General features: G+C 42.8%; 1 protein-coding gene across 3 annotated transcripts in view; it reads right to left on the bottom strand.

Annotated features, from left to right (window-relative positions):
* Positions 1 to 13,886, bottom strand: part of trip4 (thyroid hormone receptor interactor 4) — a 144,211-nt gene that overhangs the window by 62,955 nt on the left and 67,370 nt on the right. For all 3 annotated transcript variants that reach the window (XM_072553223.1, XM_072553222.1, XM_072553224.1), the window contains exons 10-11: positions 11,920 to 12,044; positions 3,900 to 3,991 (exon numbers count right to left, since the gene is read on the bottom strand). In XM_072553223.1, coding sequence (XP_072409324.1) covers positions 3,900 to 3,991; positions 11,920 to 12,044 — 217 coding nt within the window. The remainder of the gene's footprint in view (positions 1 to 3,899; positions 3,992 to 11,919; positions 12,045 to 13,886) is intronic.

The raw sequence follows: 13,886 nt of genomic DNA, 5'->3' as shown, positions 1-13,886 counted from the left end.
AGACCCGGGTTCAATTCCCACCTCAGGCAACTGTCTGTGTGGAGTTTGCACGTTCTCCCCATGTCTGCGTGGGTTTCCTCCGGGTGCTCCGGTTTCCTCCCACAGTCCAAAGCAGTGCAGGTCAAGGTGAATTGGCCATGCTAAATTGCCTGTAGTGTTAGGTGAAGGGGTAAATATAGGGGAATGGGTCTGGGTGGGTTGCTCTTCGGAGGGTAGGTGTGAGCTTGTTGGGCCGAAGGGCCTGTTTCCACACTAAGTAATCCAGTAAACATTAAGCCAACTTTAACACTCAAATACACAAAGCATTCCTAGGGAACACAGGATCAAGACCATCTATATATTGGATCTTGTTTCGAAATTGTCTACTTACCTGTTCAACATCAGCTTTGCTGTGTCCCAGTTTTGTTTTACTATTTGCTGATGAGAAGCAGAAGTCACAAACTCTGCCAGCATTTATTGACCATCCCTAACTGCCCAGAAGGTAGTTTGGAATAAACCATTTGGCGGTGGGTCTGGAGTCACATGTAGGTCAGTCCAAAGATTTGCTTCCCCAAGGGACTTTAGTGAACCAGATGAGTTTTTAACAACAATAACAGTGGCCATACAACCATCATTGGACTAAGTTTGAATGCCAGTTTCTCAACTGAATTAAAACATCACCATCTGCTCTGACCATATTTGAACTCCATGTTCCCTGAACATTAGCTTTGGGTTCTGGTTTACTTGTCCAGTCAAATTACTCTACACCACTGCCTTACCTCATTGTATTGTGGTGTATGTTTGGAGTTTCTTTGACTACAGTGATAACATAAATCTTGAAAAAGAATATTAAGACCCTTTGCTATATTGAAGTCAATATATAAAGACAAGTTGTTGCTGTTTGCACAGGAAACATGATATTGTGTGACTGTTAGAGTCCACTATCCCTCAATCAGGTAGAATTTTATATATGGGGAGAAAGTGAGGACTGCAGATGCTGGAGATCAGAGCTGAAAATGTGTTGCTGGGAAAGCGCAGCAGGTCAGGCAGCATCCAAGGAACAGGAGAATCGACGTTTCGGGCATAAGCCCTTCTTCAGGAATGAGGAAAGTGTGTTCAGCAGGCTATGGACACACCCTCCTCATTCCTGAAGAAGGGCTGATGCCCAAAACGTCAATTCTCCTGCTCCTCGGGTGCTGCCTGACCTGCTGCGCTTTTCCAGCAACACATTTTCAGCTCAGAATTTTATATATGGTCAATAATGTTATAGAACATAGAACATAGAACAGTACAGCACAGAACAGGCCCTTCACCCCACTGTTATCTTAAGTGCTGCGAAACACTGCACTAGTTATTTGCATATTTACGTTATGTTCAATGAGTTGTAAACAGCCCTGCCCCAAACGGTGGTTTTACAGTGTTCTATACTAGTTAGTTTCTATTTGAATAATTTAACTGGGCTGAAGTACAGAAAGAAAAAAATTGCATTTATATAGTGCCCTGTACAACTCCGGGATGTCCCAAAGCATGATGCAGTCAATGAAGTATTTCTGAAGTATATCCATTTGTGCGACGCTCATAGACCAGTCTACAGAAATCCTGACAAGTATGATCTTGATATATGAACTGAAATATCCTGCCAAAACAGTTAGCACTTTACCATGATTGACTTTTGCAGGAATTTGAAAAAAAGAGCAAAAAAACTCTTAGTATCAGGTTGCAGTATTCTGGGGGCCTCCAGACTGAAACACAGAATATTAACAATTCATGTTGCTTCCCTCATCATCTGCAATCATTCACTGGGCTCACTTACTCAGTTTGTCCAAGCGTCATTCCATCAGAGGTGCAAGAGAAACATTCATTCAAGCAAGTATCCAACTTCCAAGGGAGGAAGAGAGCAAACTAAAGTGATTCTGACACTGCAAAACAATGTTCTAATATTTTCCATTCACCTATGGAACTATTTTGTTGTCTACACCAATATCAAGATAATACATGGACATGTGCCTATAATAGCCACAAAAAAATTACATAATCAATATTTTTAATAGAGAAATGGAAGAAGAATTAATATCTCTGTTAAACACCAGAGGTTGGACACAACCTTGGCATATTTCACAGTGGAAGACACCAGCAGTACATCAGAACTTCAATCGTCAGGAGGCAGAGATGAACGCAGCGGCCATCACTAAGGAGAAGGTGCTGGGGACACTGAAAGGTCTGAAATGGATAAATCATCCAGACTGGACAGGTTATACTCCAGAGTTCTGAAGGAGATTATAGAGACATTGGTGGCAATCTTTCATGAATCACTGGAGTCAGGGAGGGTCCCAGAGGTCTGGAAAATGGCAAATGTAACAAGTCTGTTTAAAAAGGGAGGGAGACAGAAGCGAGGAAATTATAGATCGGTCGGCATGACCTCAGGCACTGGCAAGACTTCACAGTCCATTATTGCGGGATGAAGTTGCAACGTACTTGGAAGTGCATGGTAAAATCGGGCTGAGTCAGCATGGTTTTGTCAAGGAAGGTTGACAACTCTTATAGAATTCTTTGAGGAGGTAATGAGCAAGTTAGACAATGGATAGCCAGTTGAAGGCACGGTGGCACAGTGATTAGCACTGCTGCCTCACAGCACCAGAGACCCGGGTTCAATTCCCGCCTCAGGCGACTGACTGTGTGGAGTTTGCACATTCTCCCCGTGTCTGTGTGGGTTTCCTCCGGGTGTTCCGGTTTCCTCCCACAGTCCAAAGATGTGCAGGTCAGGTGAACTGACCATGCTAAATTGCCCGTAGTGTTAGGTGAAGTGGTATGGGTGGGTTCCGCTTCGGCGGGTCGGTGTGGACTTGTTGGGCCGAAGGGCCTGTTTCCACACTGTAAGTAATCTATCTAATAATCTATTTGGATTTCCAGAAGGCCTTTGACAAGGTGCCACACGGGAGGCTGCTGAATAAGATAAGAGCCCATGATGTTAGGGGCAAGACACTGGAATGGATAAAGAATTGGCTGACTGGCAGAAGGCAGGTAATGGCAGCCACTGACTAGTGGAGTTCTGCAGAGGTGATTGTTGGGATGACAACTATTCATATTATACATTAACAATCTAGATAAAGGAACTAAGGGTACTGTTGCCAAGTTTGCAGGTGACACAAAGATAGGTGCAGGGACAGTAGTGTTGAGGAAGTAAGGAGGCTGCAGAAGGACTTGGACATGCTTGGAGAGTGGACAGAGAATTGACATGTAGAATACAATATGGGAACTGACAGCCAAATCAAAGTGGTAAGTGCCCAGTAAACAAAGAAAATATCAGGAGGATCATCTTACACAACGAGGTAATGCACTTTGGTAGGAAGAATAGAGGTACAGAAGGACAGAGGCTTTGGAAATCTGAAGCAAAAAGGGACTTGGCAGTCCTAGTTCTGGATTCACTTAAGGTTACCGTGCAGGTTTAATTGGTGGTTAGAAAGGTGAATGTGATACTGGGCTTCATTTCTAGAGGGCTCGAATACGAGTGCAGAGTCAGCCACAGGAAAGACAAGTGTAGGCATAATTTTGAACTCCAGAAACGATAAGTGATTTGTGGCCCTTAATTCCAACTGATGAATTAAGTCAGGCTTGGTTCTTATCTAGTAATATTCCATTGTGGGAGCAGCTATTTGCTCTTTATTCATTGGCTTGAGTGGCAGTTAACCCCTTAAAAACCAAGGATATGCGCTGCAATAATAAATAAATGTGTGGCACTTGTTTGACTGTAGCTTAGAGGAAACACTACTGCACAGCATGGTAAAAGAAAAAGAGACAAACAACCTTCTAAAATTATCAGTTACACTGGAGCACAGGTTATTTACAAAAACAAGCACCCTCTGCACAGACTGTTTGGTAAGGGACACAGCTGCAAGACTACTGGCAGCTTTCACACATACCTGTTCACGGTACTGCTCCTGAGACACACAGTCTATCACATCCACACAGCCCAGCAGGCAGCCAGTTGGGTAGTCTTTGGGGAATTCAATGTCTGTGAAATGGAAAGGTTTAAAATCAACCATGAAGATTTTTGGCATGGTTTTAACAAAAATATCAAATTAAACAATAGACGTGAAATATTATGGGCATACAAACTCTTCCATTTGACACGTGCACGTGATTGGTTGGCAAGGTGGTGTTTACTACTTGAGGATGGACTGCATCCTCAAAATGTCCCCACTTTATCATAACAGGAAACTCAGAGAAGCAGATGAAGAAATTCCCTCGCCACAATGTTTACAGCAACTGACTCACACTCCCAAAATAGGTGAAACGCAGTCACCTCCTGTCCGAATATTAAATTAGCAAGGTGGAGAGAAAGTGCTTTGGAGCCCCCTACTGAGAGATGAGGGGGCCTGCAAAAAATTGTCAAAATCCTGAGCTAAGCCTCAAAAGGAAAATAATGGCGCAGGGGAGGGAACTGACAGCCAAATCAATTAGCCATGCTTCTTGGCAACTTTATCCAGCAGGACTTTTGTACCATGTACAAAATTCACAAAGATCCTTCCAAACCCACGATCACTTCCATCGAGAAGAACAAGGGCAGCCGATACACGGGAACCTGCAAGTTCCCCTCTGAGCTATTCACCATCCTGACGATGGATAAGAGAAAACTGACGGGAGGATCATAAACCAGGTGATACAAACTTAAGAGAATTGGCAAAATAAGCCACAGGTCAGGGCAGGGCAGGGCAGGGCAGGGCAGAAGAGATTTTTTTTTAAAACACACCAAGTTACAGTGACCTGGAATGCACCATCTGATGCAGATTCAACAATTACTTTGAAAGGGAATTTGATAAACATTAGAAAAGGAAAACTTTGTCGGGGAACAAGCAGAGATTGAGACTATTGGATAGCTTCCTTGAAGATGCAAAGGGCTGAATGGCCTACTGCTATGCTGAATGACTGAGCTCTGAGCATCAATCAATGCAAAGCAGTGTTCAGAACCAAACCTCAAAGAGTAGAAGTTTCCAAGTCTATGCACTTGAATTGCCCATGCACTCACATTTACCTGAACAATTACACGGGCAATGAATTAAATACATAGCACACATACAGGATAGGCATGACTCAACCAAAACAGGATTCTTCATTGTCAACACACTCATCTGCTGGACCAAGTTATCAATTAACTTTAAAGTTTCCTTGCAAGCACATGCTTCCCTTGACCAATGGGCAACTTTGGCCTTAAGCAGGAATGTTTCAGCAATCTCTGGGATGTTGGGCTAGTCTTGCTCTTAAGGCAATGTCAAGGCTCAGATTAGGCGAGAAGTTAATCTATTAATTTCAAGATCTCTTTAAAATGCAAATGCCTTTCAAAATTCTCCTTCTAATGCTAAAGAAACAACTTAAATGTACCAACTTGGGGAGTCTCAAAGTGCTTTACAATCAAAGTAGGTTTAAAGTAGACAATCCCAAAACCAGCTATGTGATAATGTCCATATGATTGGTTTTAGTAATGTTGATTGAGAAATGAATATTGGCCAGTGACACCTCTGCTGTTCTTCAAAATACAGCGAAGGGATCTTTAACATCCATCTGAGAAACTGGAGAGAGTCTTCAGTTTAACAACTCATTTAAAAGACGGTATTCTAATACTGCAGCATCTCCTCAGTACTATATCGATATATCAGCCTTGATTTGATACCATGAAATCTAGTCTCTAAATTCATCGATCCCTGACAGAGTCATACATACTGAAACAGACCCTTCGGTCCAACAGTTCATGTCAAATATAATCCCAAGTTAAGATAGTCCCATCTGGCCTATATCATTCCAAACCTTTCCTATTCATTTATTTATCCAAATGTCAATTAAGGATATAGTAAAACCCATATCCACCATTTTTTCAGGAAGTTCATTCCACGTGCGGACTACCCTCAGTGTAAAAGACTTGCCTCTTGTGTCTTTTCACATCTCTCTCTCTCATCTTAAAAATGTGCCTCCTGGTCTTGAAATCCACCATCCCAGGGAAAAGACAATGGCTACTGACCCGGTCAATACACCTCATGATTTTATAAACTTCTCTAAGGTCACCTCCCAACCTCCTACACTCCAGTGAAAAAAGTCCCAGCCCGCCCAGCAGTAACCTGGACAGCTAAGTGCCTCTGCTGTTTGGTTGCAAGTGTCTCTGGACATCAGAGTTTGCTTTAAGAAAAATTAACAGACAGTGAAATTCACAGCTGATCTTGGAGAAACCCGTGTGGGGGCTGCTCACAGTGGGGGAGTGGCTCAGTTTTTAAGTGTAACCTTTACTGATCTTTCCTGTAAATCTATAACAAGAAAGAGAGTAGCTTTTTTTTTGTTATATAGTTTTATTGAGATCTGTCTCTTGATTAAGCTTTGAAAATATAAAACCATAGGTACTAAGTTAGCCTGGAGCAGTGTTTATAGGGCAGTAAGCCGGTGTTATTTTCTGGGCCTGTGGATTGTTAATGTTCAAAAGGTGGCCTTTAGTAGAATGATGTGCTCTTCCTGTAGGAGGTTAGGGAGAGTTTCCACAGATGATTATATCTGCAGGACGTGTGTTTGGCTGCAAATCCTATCAGATCACAGTTGGAGCAGCAGCTAGAGGCAATGGGAGCTAGGGGATGTGACAGATGGTTGTTGCAGGAAGGGAGATAAATCAAAGATACAGTCAGGTAGATGGGTTAGCTTTAGGAAAGGTAGGAGAGAGGAGCAGGTAGCGCATGAGTCTCCTGTGGCTATCCCCATCTCAAACAAGTACACTGTCTTGGAAAATGTAGGGGGTGATGGACCCTTAGGGGAACGTAGTGCTGACAGCCAGGTTTCTGGTACCGAGACTAGCTCCAATGTAACAACAGGTACACTCTAGTCTGAGGCAGAAACAGACGTTCCTGTGACCGGCAGCGAAAAATCAGAATGGTCTGTTGCCTCTGGTGCCAGGATCAAGGATATCTCAGAGAGAATGCAGGATATTCTCATGGGGGGAGCGACAACTGAAGGTTATTGAACACATTGGGACTAACAACATAGGATGAGAAAAGGATGAGATTCTGAAAGGAGAATATAGGAAGTTAGGCAGGAATTTAAAAAGGAGGTCCTCAAGGGTAGTAAATCTACATTACTCCTGGTCCCACAAGCAAGTGACGGTAGGAATAGGAGGATAAAGCAGATGAATGCATGGGTGAGGAGCTGGTGCAGAGGAGCAGGATTCACTTTTTTGGATCATTGGAATCTTTCCAGGGTAGAAGTGACCTGTATAACAAGGACAGCTTGCACCTGAATTGGAAGGGGACTAATATACTGGTGTAGGGATTTGCTCGAGCTGCTCAGGAGGATTTAACCTAGTAAAGGATGGGGGAGACGCAGGTAGAAGGCAAAGGGTGGTGGTGGAGGATTGTTTTTCCAGAGTGGAGACCTGTGACCAGCAGTGTGCCACAAGGATCAGTGCTGGGTTCACTGCTTTTAGTCATTGAGATAAAAGATTTGGATGTGAATATAGTAGTCTAGTTACTAAGTTTGCAGATGACTTCAAAATTAGAGATGTACTGGACAGCAAAGAAGTTTACCTCAGAGTACAACGGGAATTTGAACAGATAGACCAATAAGCCAAGAAGTGGTACATGGAATTTAATTTAGACAAATGTGAGGTGCTGCATTTTGGAAAGACAAGTTAGGGCAGGACTTATACACTTAATGATAAGGTCCTGGAGAGTGTTGCTGAACAGAGAGACCTTGGAGTGCAGGTTCATAGTTCCTTGAAATTAAGAGTCGCAGATAGAAAGGATAGTGAAAGAGGCGTTTGCTATACTTCCCTTTACTGACCACTGCATTGAGTAGAGGAGTTGGGAGGTCATGTTGCAGCTGTACAGAACATTGGTTAGGCCACTTTTGGAATATAGTGTGCAGTTTAGATTAGATTAGATTACATTACAATGTGGAAACAGGCCCTTCGGCCCAACAAGTCCACACCGACCCGCCAAAGCACAACCCACCCATACCCCTACATTTACCCCTTACCTAACACTACGGGCAATTTAGCATGGCCAATTCACCTTGACCTGCACATCTTTGGACTGTGGGAGGAAACTGGAGCACACGGAGGAAACCCACGCAGACACGGGGAGAACGTGCCAACTCCACACAGTCAGTCGCCCGAGGCGGGAACTGAACCCGGATCTCAGGTGCTGTGAGGCAGCAGTGCTAACCACTGTGCCACCCGGCGACAGCCCCTACACCCCCTCGCTATCTCTGTAAAGCCCCTCCACCCCCTCCATATCTCTGTAACCCCCCTCCATCCCCTACACCCCCTCCCTATCTCTGTAGACTCCCGGCTACAGGAAGGACGCTGTGAAACTTGAAAGGGTTCAAAAAAGATTTACAAGGATGTTGCCAGGGTTGGACTGTTTGGGTTATAAGGAGAGACTGAATAGGCTGGGGTTATTTTCCCTGGAGCGTCGGAGGCTGAGGGGTGATCTTACACAGGTTTATAAAATCATGAGCAGAATGGATAGGGTGAATAGCCAAGGTCTTTTCCCTGAGGTGGAGGAGTCCAGGCAGGAGTGCATAGGTTTAAGGAGAGAGAGGAGAAAGATTTAAAAGGGACCCAAGGGGCAACTTTTTCATATAGAGGGTGGTGTGTGTATGGAACATCCTGCAACAGGGAGTGATGGAGGCTAGTACAATAATATATTTAAAATGGTATCGGGATGGGTATATTAATAGGAAGGGTTTAGAGGGCTTTGGGCCAAATGCTGGCAAATGGGACTAGATTAATTTAGGATATCTGGTTGGCATGGACAAGTTGGACTGAGGGACTGTTTTTATGCTGTACAACACTATGACTCTATCCTTATTTTCTTCATAATTCAAACTTTCCGTAATCGGCAACATCCTGGTAAATCTCTTCTGAACCTCCTCCAGCATATCCTTCCTATAACTGGGCAACCAGAACTGGGCAGTGTTCCAGAAGGGATTTCACTGTGATCAAATTTCCCTCTGAAGTCTGGTAACTTTGAATTACTGTTACAATAAAAAAAATTACTTCAGCTTTTGGAAAACAATCATATCCATCTCCATGTTACAAGGACCACCCAGACAGTGTGCCCAGCACAGCTGACAAAATAGAGTTTAAAAAAAAATCAATGTGTGGACATCCCTTCCAGAAGTCAATCAACTTTGTTGGCATTCCTCATCATTTAAAGTATTTTGTTGCTGAAATAAGGTTGTCACTTATAATCTGGAAGTTGAAGTGGCATGAAAGGAAACCAAGTCTTTCCCAAGTGCCGTTATTCCCATCCTCCTCCCATATATTCATGAGTTACCTACACATGTAAGCGTATGACAGTGTTGTTTCCCCAACCCCATTCCTCTAGACAGGGTGGATGTTATGATTTCACAGTGTCTATGGTGTTCTAATGCAAGTAACTAGGACCTTACTTTCCTGCATTGCTGGATACACCTAAAATACATTTCACCGGCTGTGAAGCACCACAAAGCTAAGAAGCCATCACCTGTTTAAAAATATGCGTTTAAAACTATTTCCAAAAATAGGTACCACAACACAAACTAATGAGCAAGATCAGAGCATACGGAATCGGAGGAAAAGTGGCAGTGAGCAGGTTGCAAGTAAGAAAGCAGAGAGCAGAGGTAAAGGGTAACTATTCAGAAGTTGAAAAGTGGAATCTCAGAGTCATCTTCCCTGGGACCATTAGTGTTGAGTATTTATATTAAGGATTTAGCCTTGTAATCAAAAATGCAATGTCTAAATTTGCAGTTTGCAACAAACTGGGACCGAGATTGTCTCAATTTTGACTGTCTATAACAACTTACAAAAACCATTGATGAGCTTGCACAATAGACAAGATAACTGGTAAATGAATTTCAACATGGAGGGCAAGTATTATATTTTATTAAGAAAAGAAGACATATTACTAGGCAAAGCAGAATCGAATTGGAGCAGAGGAGAAAAGGGTTATGGGAGTAAATCACTAAGAGTAGCAATACAGCTTAAAGAGGGTCACACAAAAAACAGATTGTACTTTGCCCTTTGGCAAAGCAAAACATCCCATGGCAAACAAAGCCACTAAGAAATATTAAACTTTGGTCAAAGAAGTAGGTTTTAAGCAATACTTTAAAACAGAGGAAAAGTGAGGTAGATTTGTGGATAGGATTAGGGAGGGAATTCCAGTAAATAGACCCCAGCAACTGAGGGGCATAGCTGCTGTTAGTGTCATTATTAAAACTGGGATGCTGAAAACACCATAATTTGGAGAGTGCAGGTATCTTGAAATGTTGTGGGATTGAAGGAAATTTCAGAGATAGGGGAGGGGAAGGCCATGGAGAGACTTCTAAACAGGGATGAGAATTTTACAAGTTGAAGTGTTCCTTAAATTAGAAAGTACTCAGATTTATTTTTAGGATGACTGAAGAATGTAGTTTTGCTCAACTTCTGTTGAGCCATGGTTGGACATACTCGGAATATCTTTTGCAGTTCTGATCATTATATGATAAAATGGTTATAAATATTAAACAAAAACTGCAATGTTACTCTCACCTGGAAATTAACAACTGGGGCTTCTCTTGAAAAGAGAAGCTAAGAGTCTCATAAGGCCTTAAACAATAGGAGAGGTTTTGAAGGGGTAAACAGAGTTTTCTGCTGCAGGGAAGAGCAATCTAGACCCGATTAACATACTGTACTCACTAAGAAAATAAGGAATCTAAAATGAAACTCTGCACTCAGAGTGGAGAATATGTGGCACTTACTGTCACAGGGAAGTTGAGGTGAACTACATTTAAGGGTAAAGCTAGATAAGGTGATGAGGAGAAAGGGAATAGAGGCTTATGGTCTGATTCAAATGCAAAATGTTGGGGAGAGTGTCAGGTGAAGCATATTGCACAAATTGGTTGTGCCAAACGCCTGGTGTCTGAGAGGTATATACTCTGTGCCATCCCCTTCCCACCTCAGTCGAAGCAAAATGCTCAGAGACACAGTATATTTTTACCTCCTTCATCTATTTTGGACCCTGGAGGGAGAGGGAACGATCACCCATATGCACAGTGACATGAGTTCTCCGTCGTCTCTCGAACAGCAGATTCTTAAGGAATTATATAGTCATTTACAGGGAGGAGCATCCAGAGAAGGCAACATACATATTTAGATTAGATTAGATTACTTACAGTGTGGAAACAGGCCCTTCGGCCCAACAAGTCCACACCGACCCGCCAAAGCGCAACCCACCCATACCCCTACATTTACCCCTTTACCTAACACTACGGGCAATTTAGCATGACCAATTCACCTGACCTGCACATCTTTGGACTGTGGGAGGAAACTGGAGAACCCAGAGGAAACCCATGCAGACACAGGGAGAATGTGCAAACTCCACACAGAGGGTCACCTGAGTCGGGAATTGAACCCAGGTCTCTGGTGCTGTGAGGCAGCAGTGCTAACCACTGTGCCACCATGCCTCCCATCTATACTAAAATTTAAACTACTAAGGTGCTGGAGCACATCTGCAGTGCTATTTCCTATTCGAACATTTGGCTTCAAAAGCTAAATTTCCAAATAAAGTGAGGCTGAAACATTAAGGTCAGCATAAACGAACAATGTCGAAGATCTTCAGTTAAACCCAACCATTTACCACCTTCTCAGAAAAAGAACATGAAATGACATCAGCACAAGAAATGACATCATCAACCCAAGGAACCCGAAACACAAATAGAAAGTAGGTCACTAACACCAGTGCTTCACCAGAGGCTCACTGATTATATTACCTAGTATGGTGATGAAACGTCTGAAGACGAACCTTCCAGCTCAGTGAGCAAACTTACATCCTTAAAGCCAAACAGTTAATACAGGCTACCCTATGCATCAACATTTATATTCTTGAGTGGCTTTATTCACTTTGCGAATAAGGTAGATTTGAAAAATTGGTTCCTGGTGAAGTAGTTTACCTTTGTCATGCATTGCTCTATAGGTCCCTTCAATCTCCATTATTTCCTGTGGTGAGGGTCTTTTGGCAGCAGCAGCAATCCATAGGCGCCCTCGATGCGATGTGTACCAGGACCTGCCCTCTGCTCTACAAGGACAAAGCAAACCCAGTCTTAAAAATGTCACACTCAAAATACAAAGGGTGTACGTTTATAGGCAGGAATACTCAACAACCATAATAATCAAATCAGCTTGCTCTAAATGGACTAATGAATGGAGAGGAAGAAATGTGAACATGCATTTATATAGTGCCTATCTTGTCCTCGGGATATCCAAAAGTGCTTCACAGCAAATTAAGCACTTCTGAAGTAATAAAAATACTGCTGGAAATACTCATCAGATCTGACAGCTTATGTCAAGATAGAAACAGGGGTGACGCCTCATCAGTTCCTCATAAAATGTTAATGACCAAGATATTAACATTCCCTCTCCCTTCACAGAAGCTGCCACACCTAGGAAGCATTTACTGTTCCTTTCTTCAGATTTCTAGCAAATGTAACATTTTGTCTAAATACTTGTGAACTGTAATCACTTTTATAATGCAGGGTTAACAATGCTAATTTGCAATGAGCAAGGTCCTACGTTAAGCAAGGGAATAAAATGACCAGATAATCTCTTCTATTCATGTTTAATTGAGTGAAAATAGGGCATCTGAGAAAACTCCCCTGCCCTTCATAGTTCTATGGGATCTTTTTATCCACCAGTTGATCTGAAATATGGTACCTCCAGCAATACAACAACTCTCTCAGGGCTGTATGATTAGATTACTTAGATTACTTACAGTGTGGAAACAGGCCCTTCGGCCCAACAAGTCCACACCGCCCCGCCGAAGCACAACCCACCCATACCCCTACATTTATTCCTTACCTAACACTATGGGCAATTTAGCGTGGCCAATTTACCTGACCTGCACATTTTTGGACTGTGGGAGGAAACCGGAGCACCCGGAGGAAACCCACGCAGACACGGGGAGAACGTGCAAACTCCACACAGTCAGTCGCCTGAGGCGGGAAATGAACCCGGGTCTCTGGCGCTGTGAGGCAGCAGTGCTAACCACTGTGCCACCCGTATGAAGTGCCAGTCAAAACTTTTAGCTCAAGCCTTTTGAGAGTGGCTTGTATACACAGCCTTCTGAGAAACAAAATTCATCCCACTAAGCAACAGCCAGCACTGAGTGAGTCAGTACATACTGTATCCAAAATTTAATAAGTAAATTAAAAAAATTGAATGTCAGAATCCTAAAAGTAATAACAGCAAATAAAAGTAACAAGTCTCCAACTTAACAAATCCGATCAGGTTAAAGTAAAAGGCCAAAGCAAAATGTAGCAATGGATGTTCAATAACCATCATACTTTTCTGGCTATTAACTGCCAAAAGTCGAGGAACTTGACCCCTTTGGAACAATCAAATAATAAAGACAACTGTCAAAACTTCATTCCCAAACCTTCACCTCCTCTCACTCACATGCATGCTTTTCTCTACCCAGTCATGCCTGCTTCCTAATTCACCTACACTCTGCCTGTAAAAATTACTCTGAACTTCCAATTGTCTGCCACTTCAATATACCACCATGGTCTCTGACCAACATTTCTGTCTCAGGCCAGCTGAGTGCTTCAGTGAGAATCAACATCTCATCTTCCTTAGGTACCTTACATCCTTCAGAATTCAACATTGGCTTTAACCATTTTGAAGCATGAACACTTCCTTCCTTGTCTATTATTTACTCTCACACCCTCAGATCCAGTCATGAAATGGATTCCTTTCAGCAAGGCCAACCTATTTTCAACTACCCATAATCCTCATTATCACTATTTAGCTTCTCTCCTTCCCTGGTTTATCAACAATTCCTTGGTCTGCCAAAATATTTTCCTCTCTCTTTATGGGCTCCCTCTCCACCCACTCCTTTTCACCCCAATCACTTGTCATCAGC

Source organism: Chiloscyllium punctatum, chromosome 33 (assembly GCF_047496795.1).
Source record: "Chiloscyllium punctatum isolate Juve2018m chromosome 33, sChiPun1.3, whole genome shotgun sequence".
NCBI lineage: Eukaryota > Metazoa > Chordata > Chondrichthyes > Orectolobiformes > Hemiscylliidae > Chiloscyllium > Chiloscyllium punctatum.
Note: the sequence above shows the minus strand (reverse complement) of the source record. Positions and strands in the feature narration are given on the sequence as shown.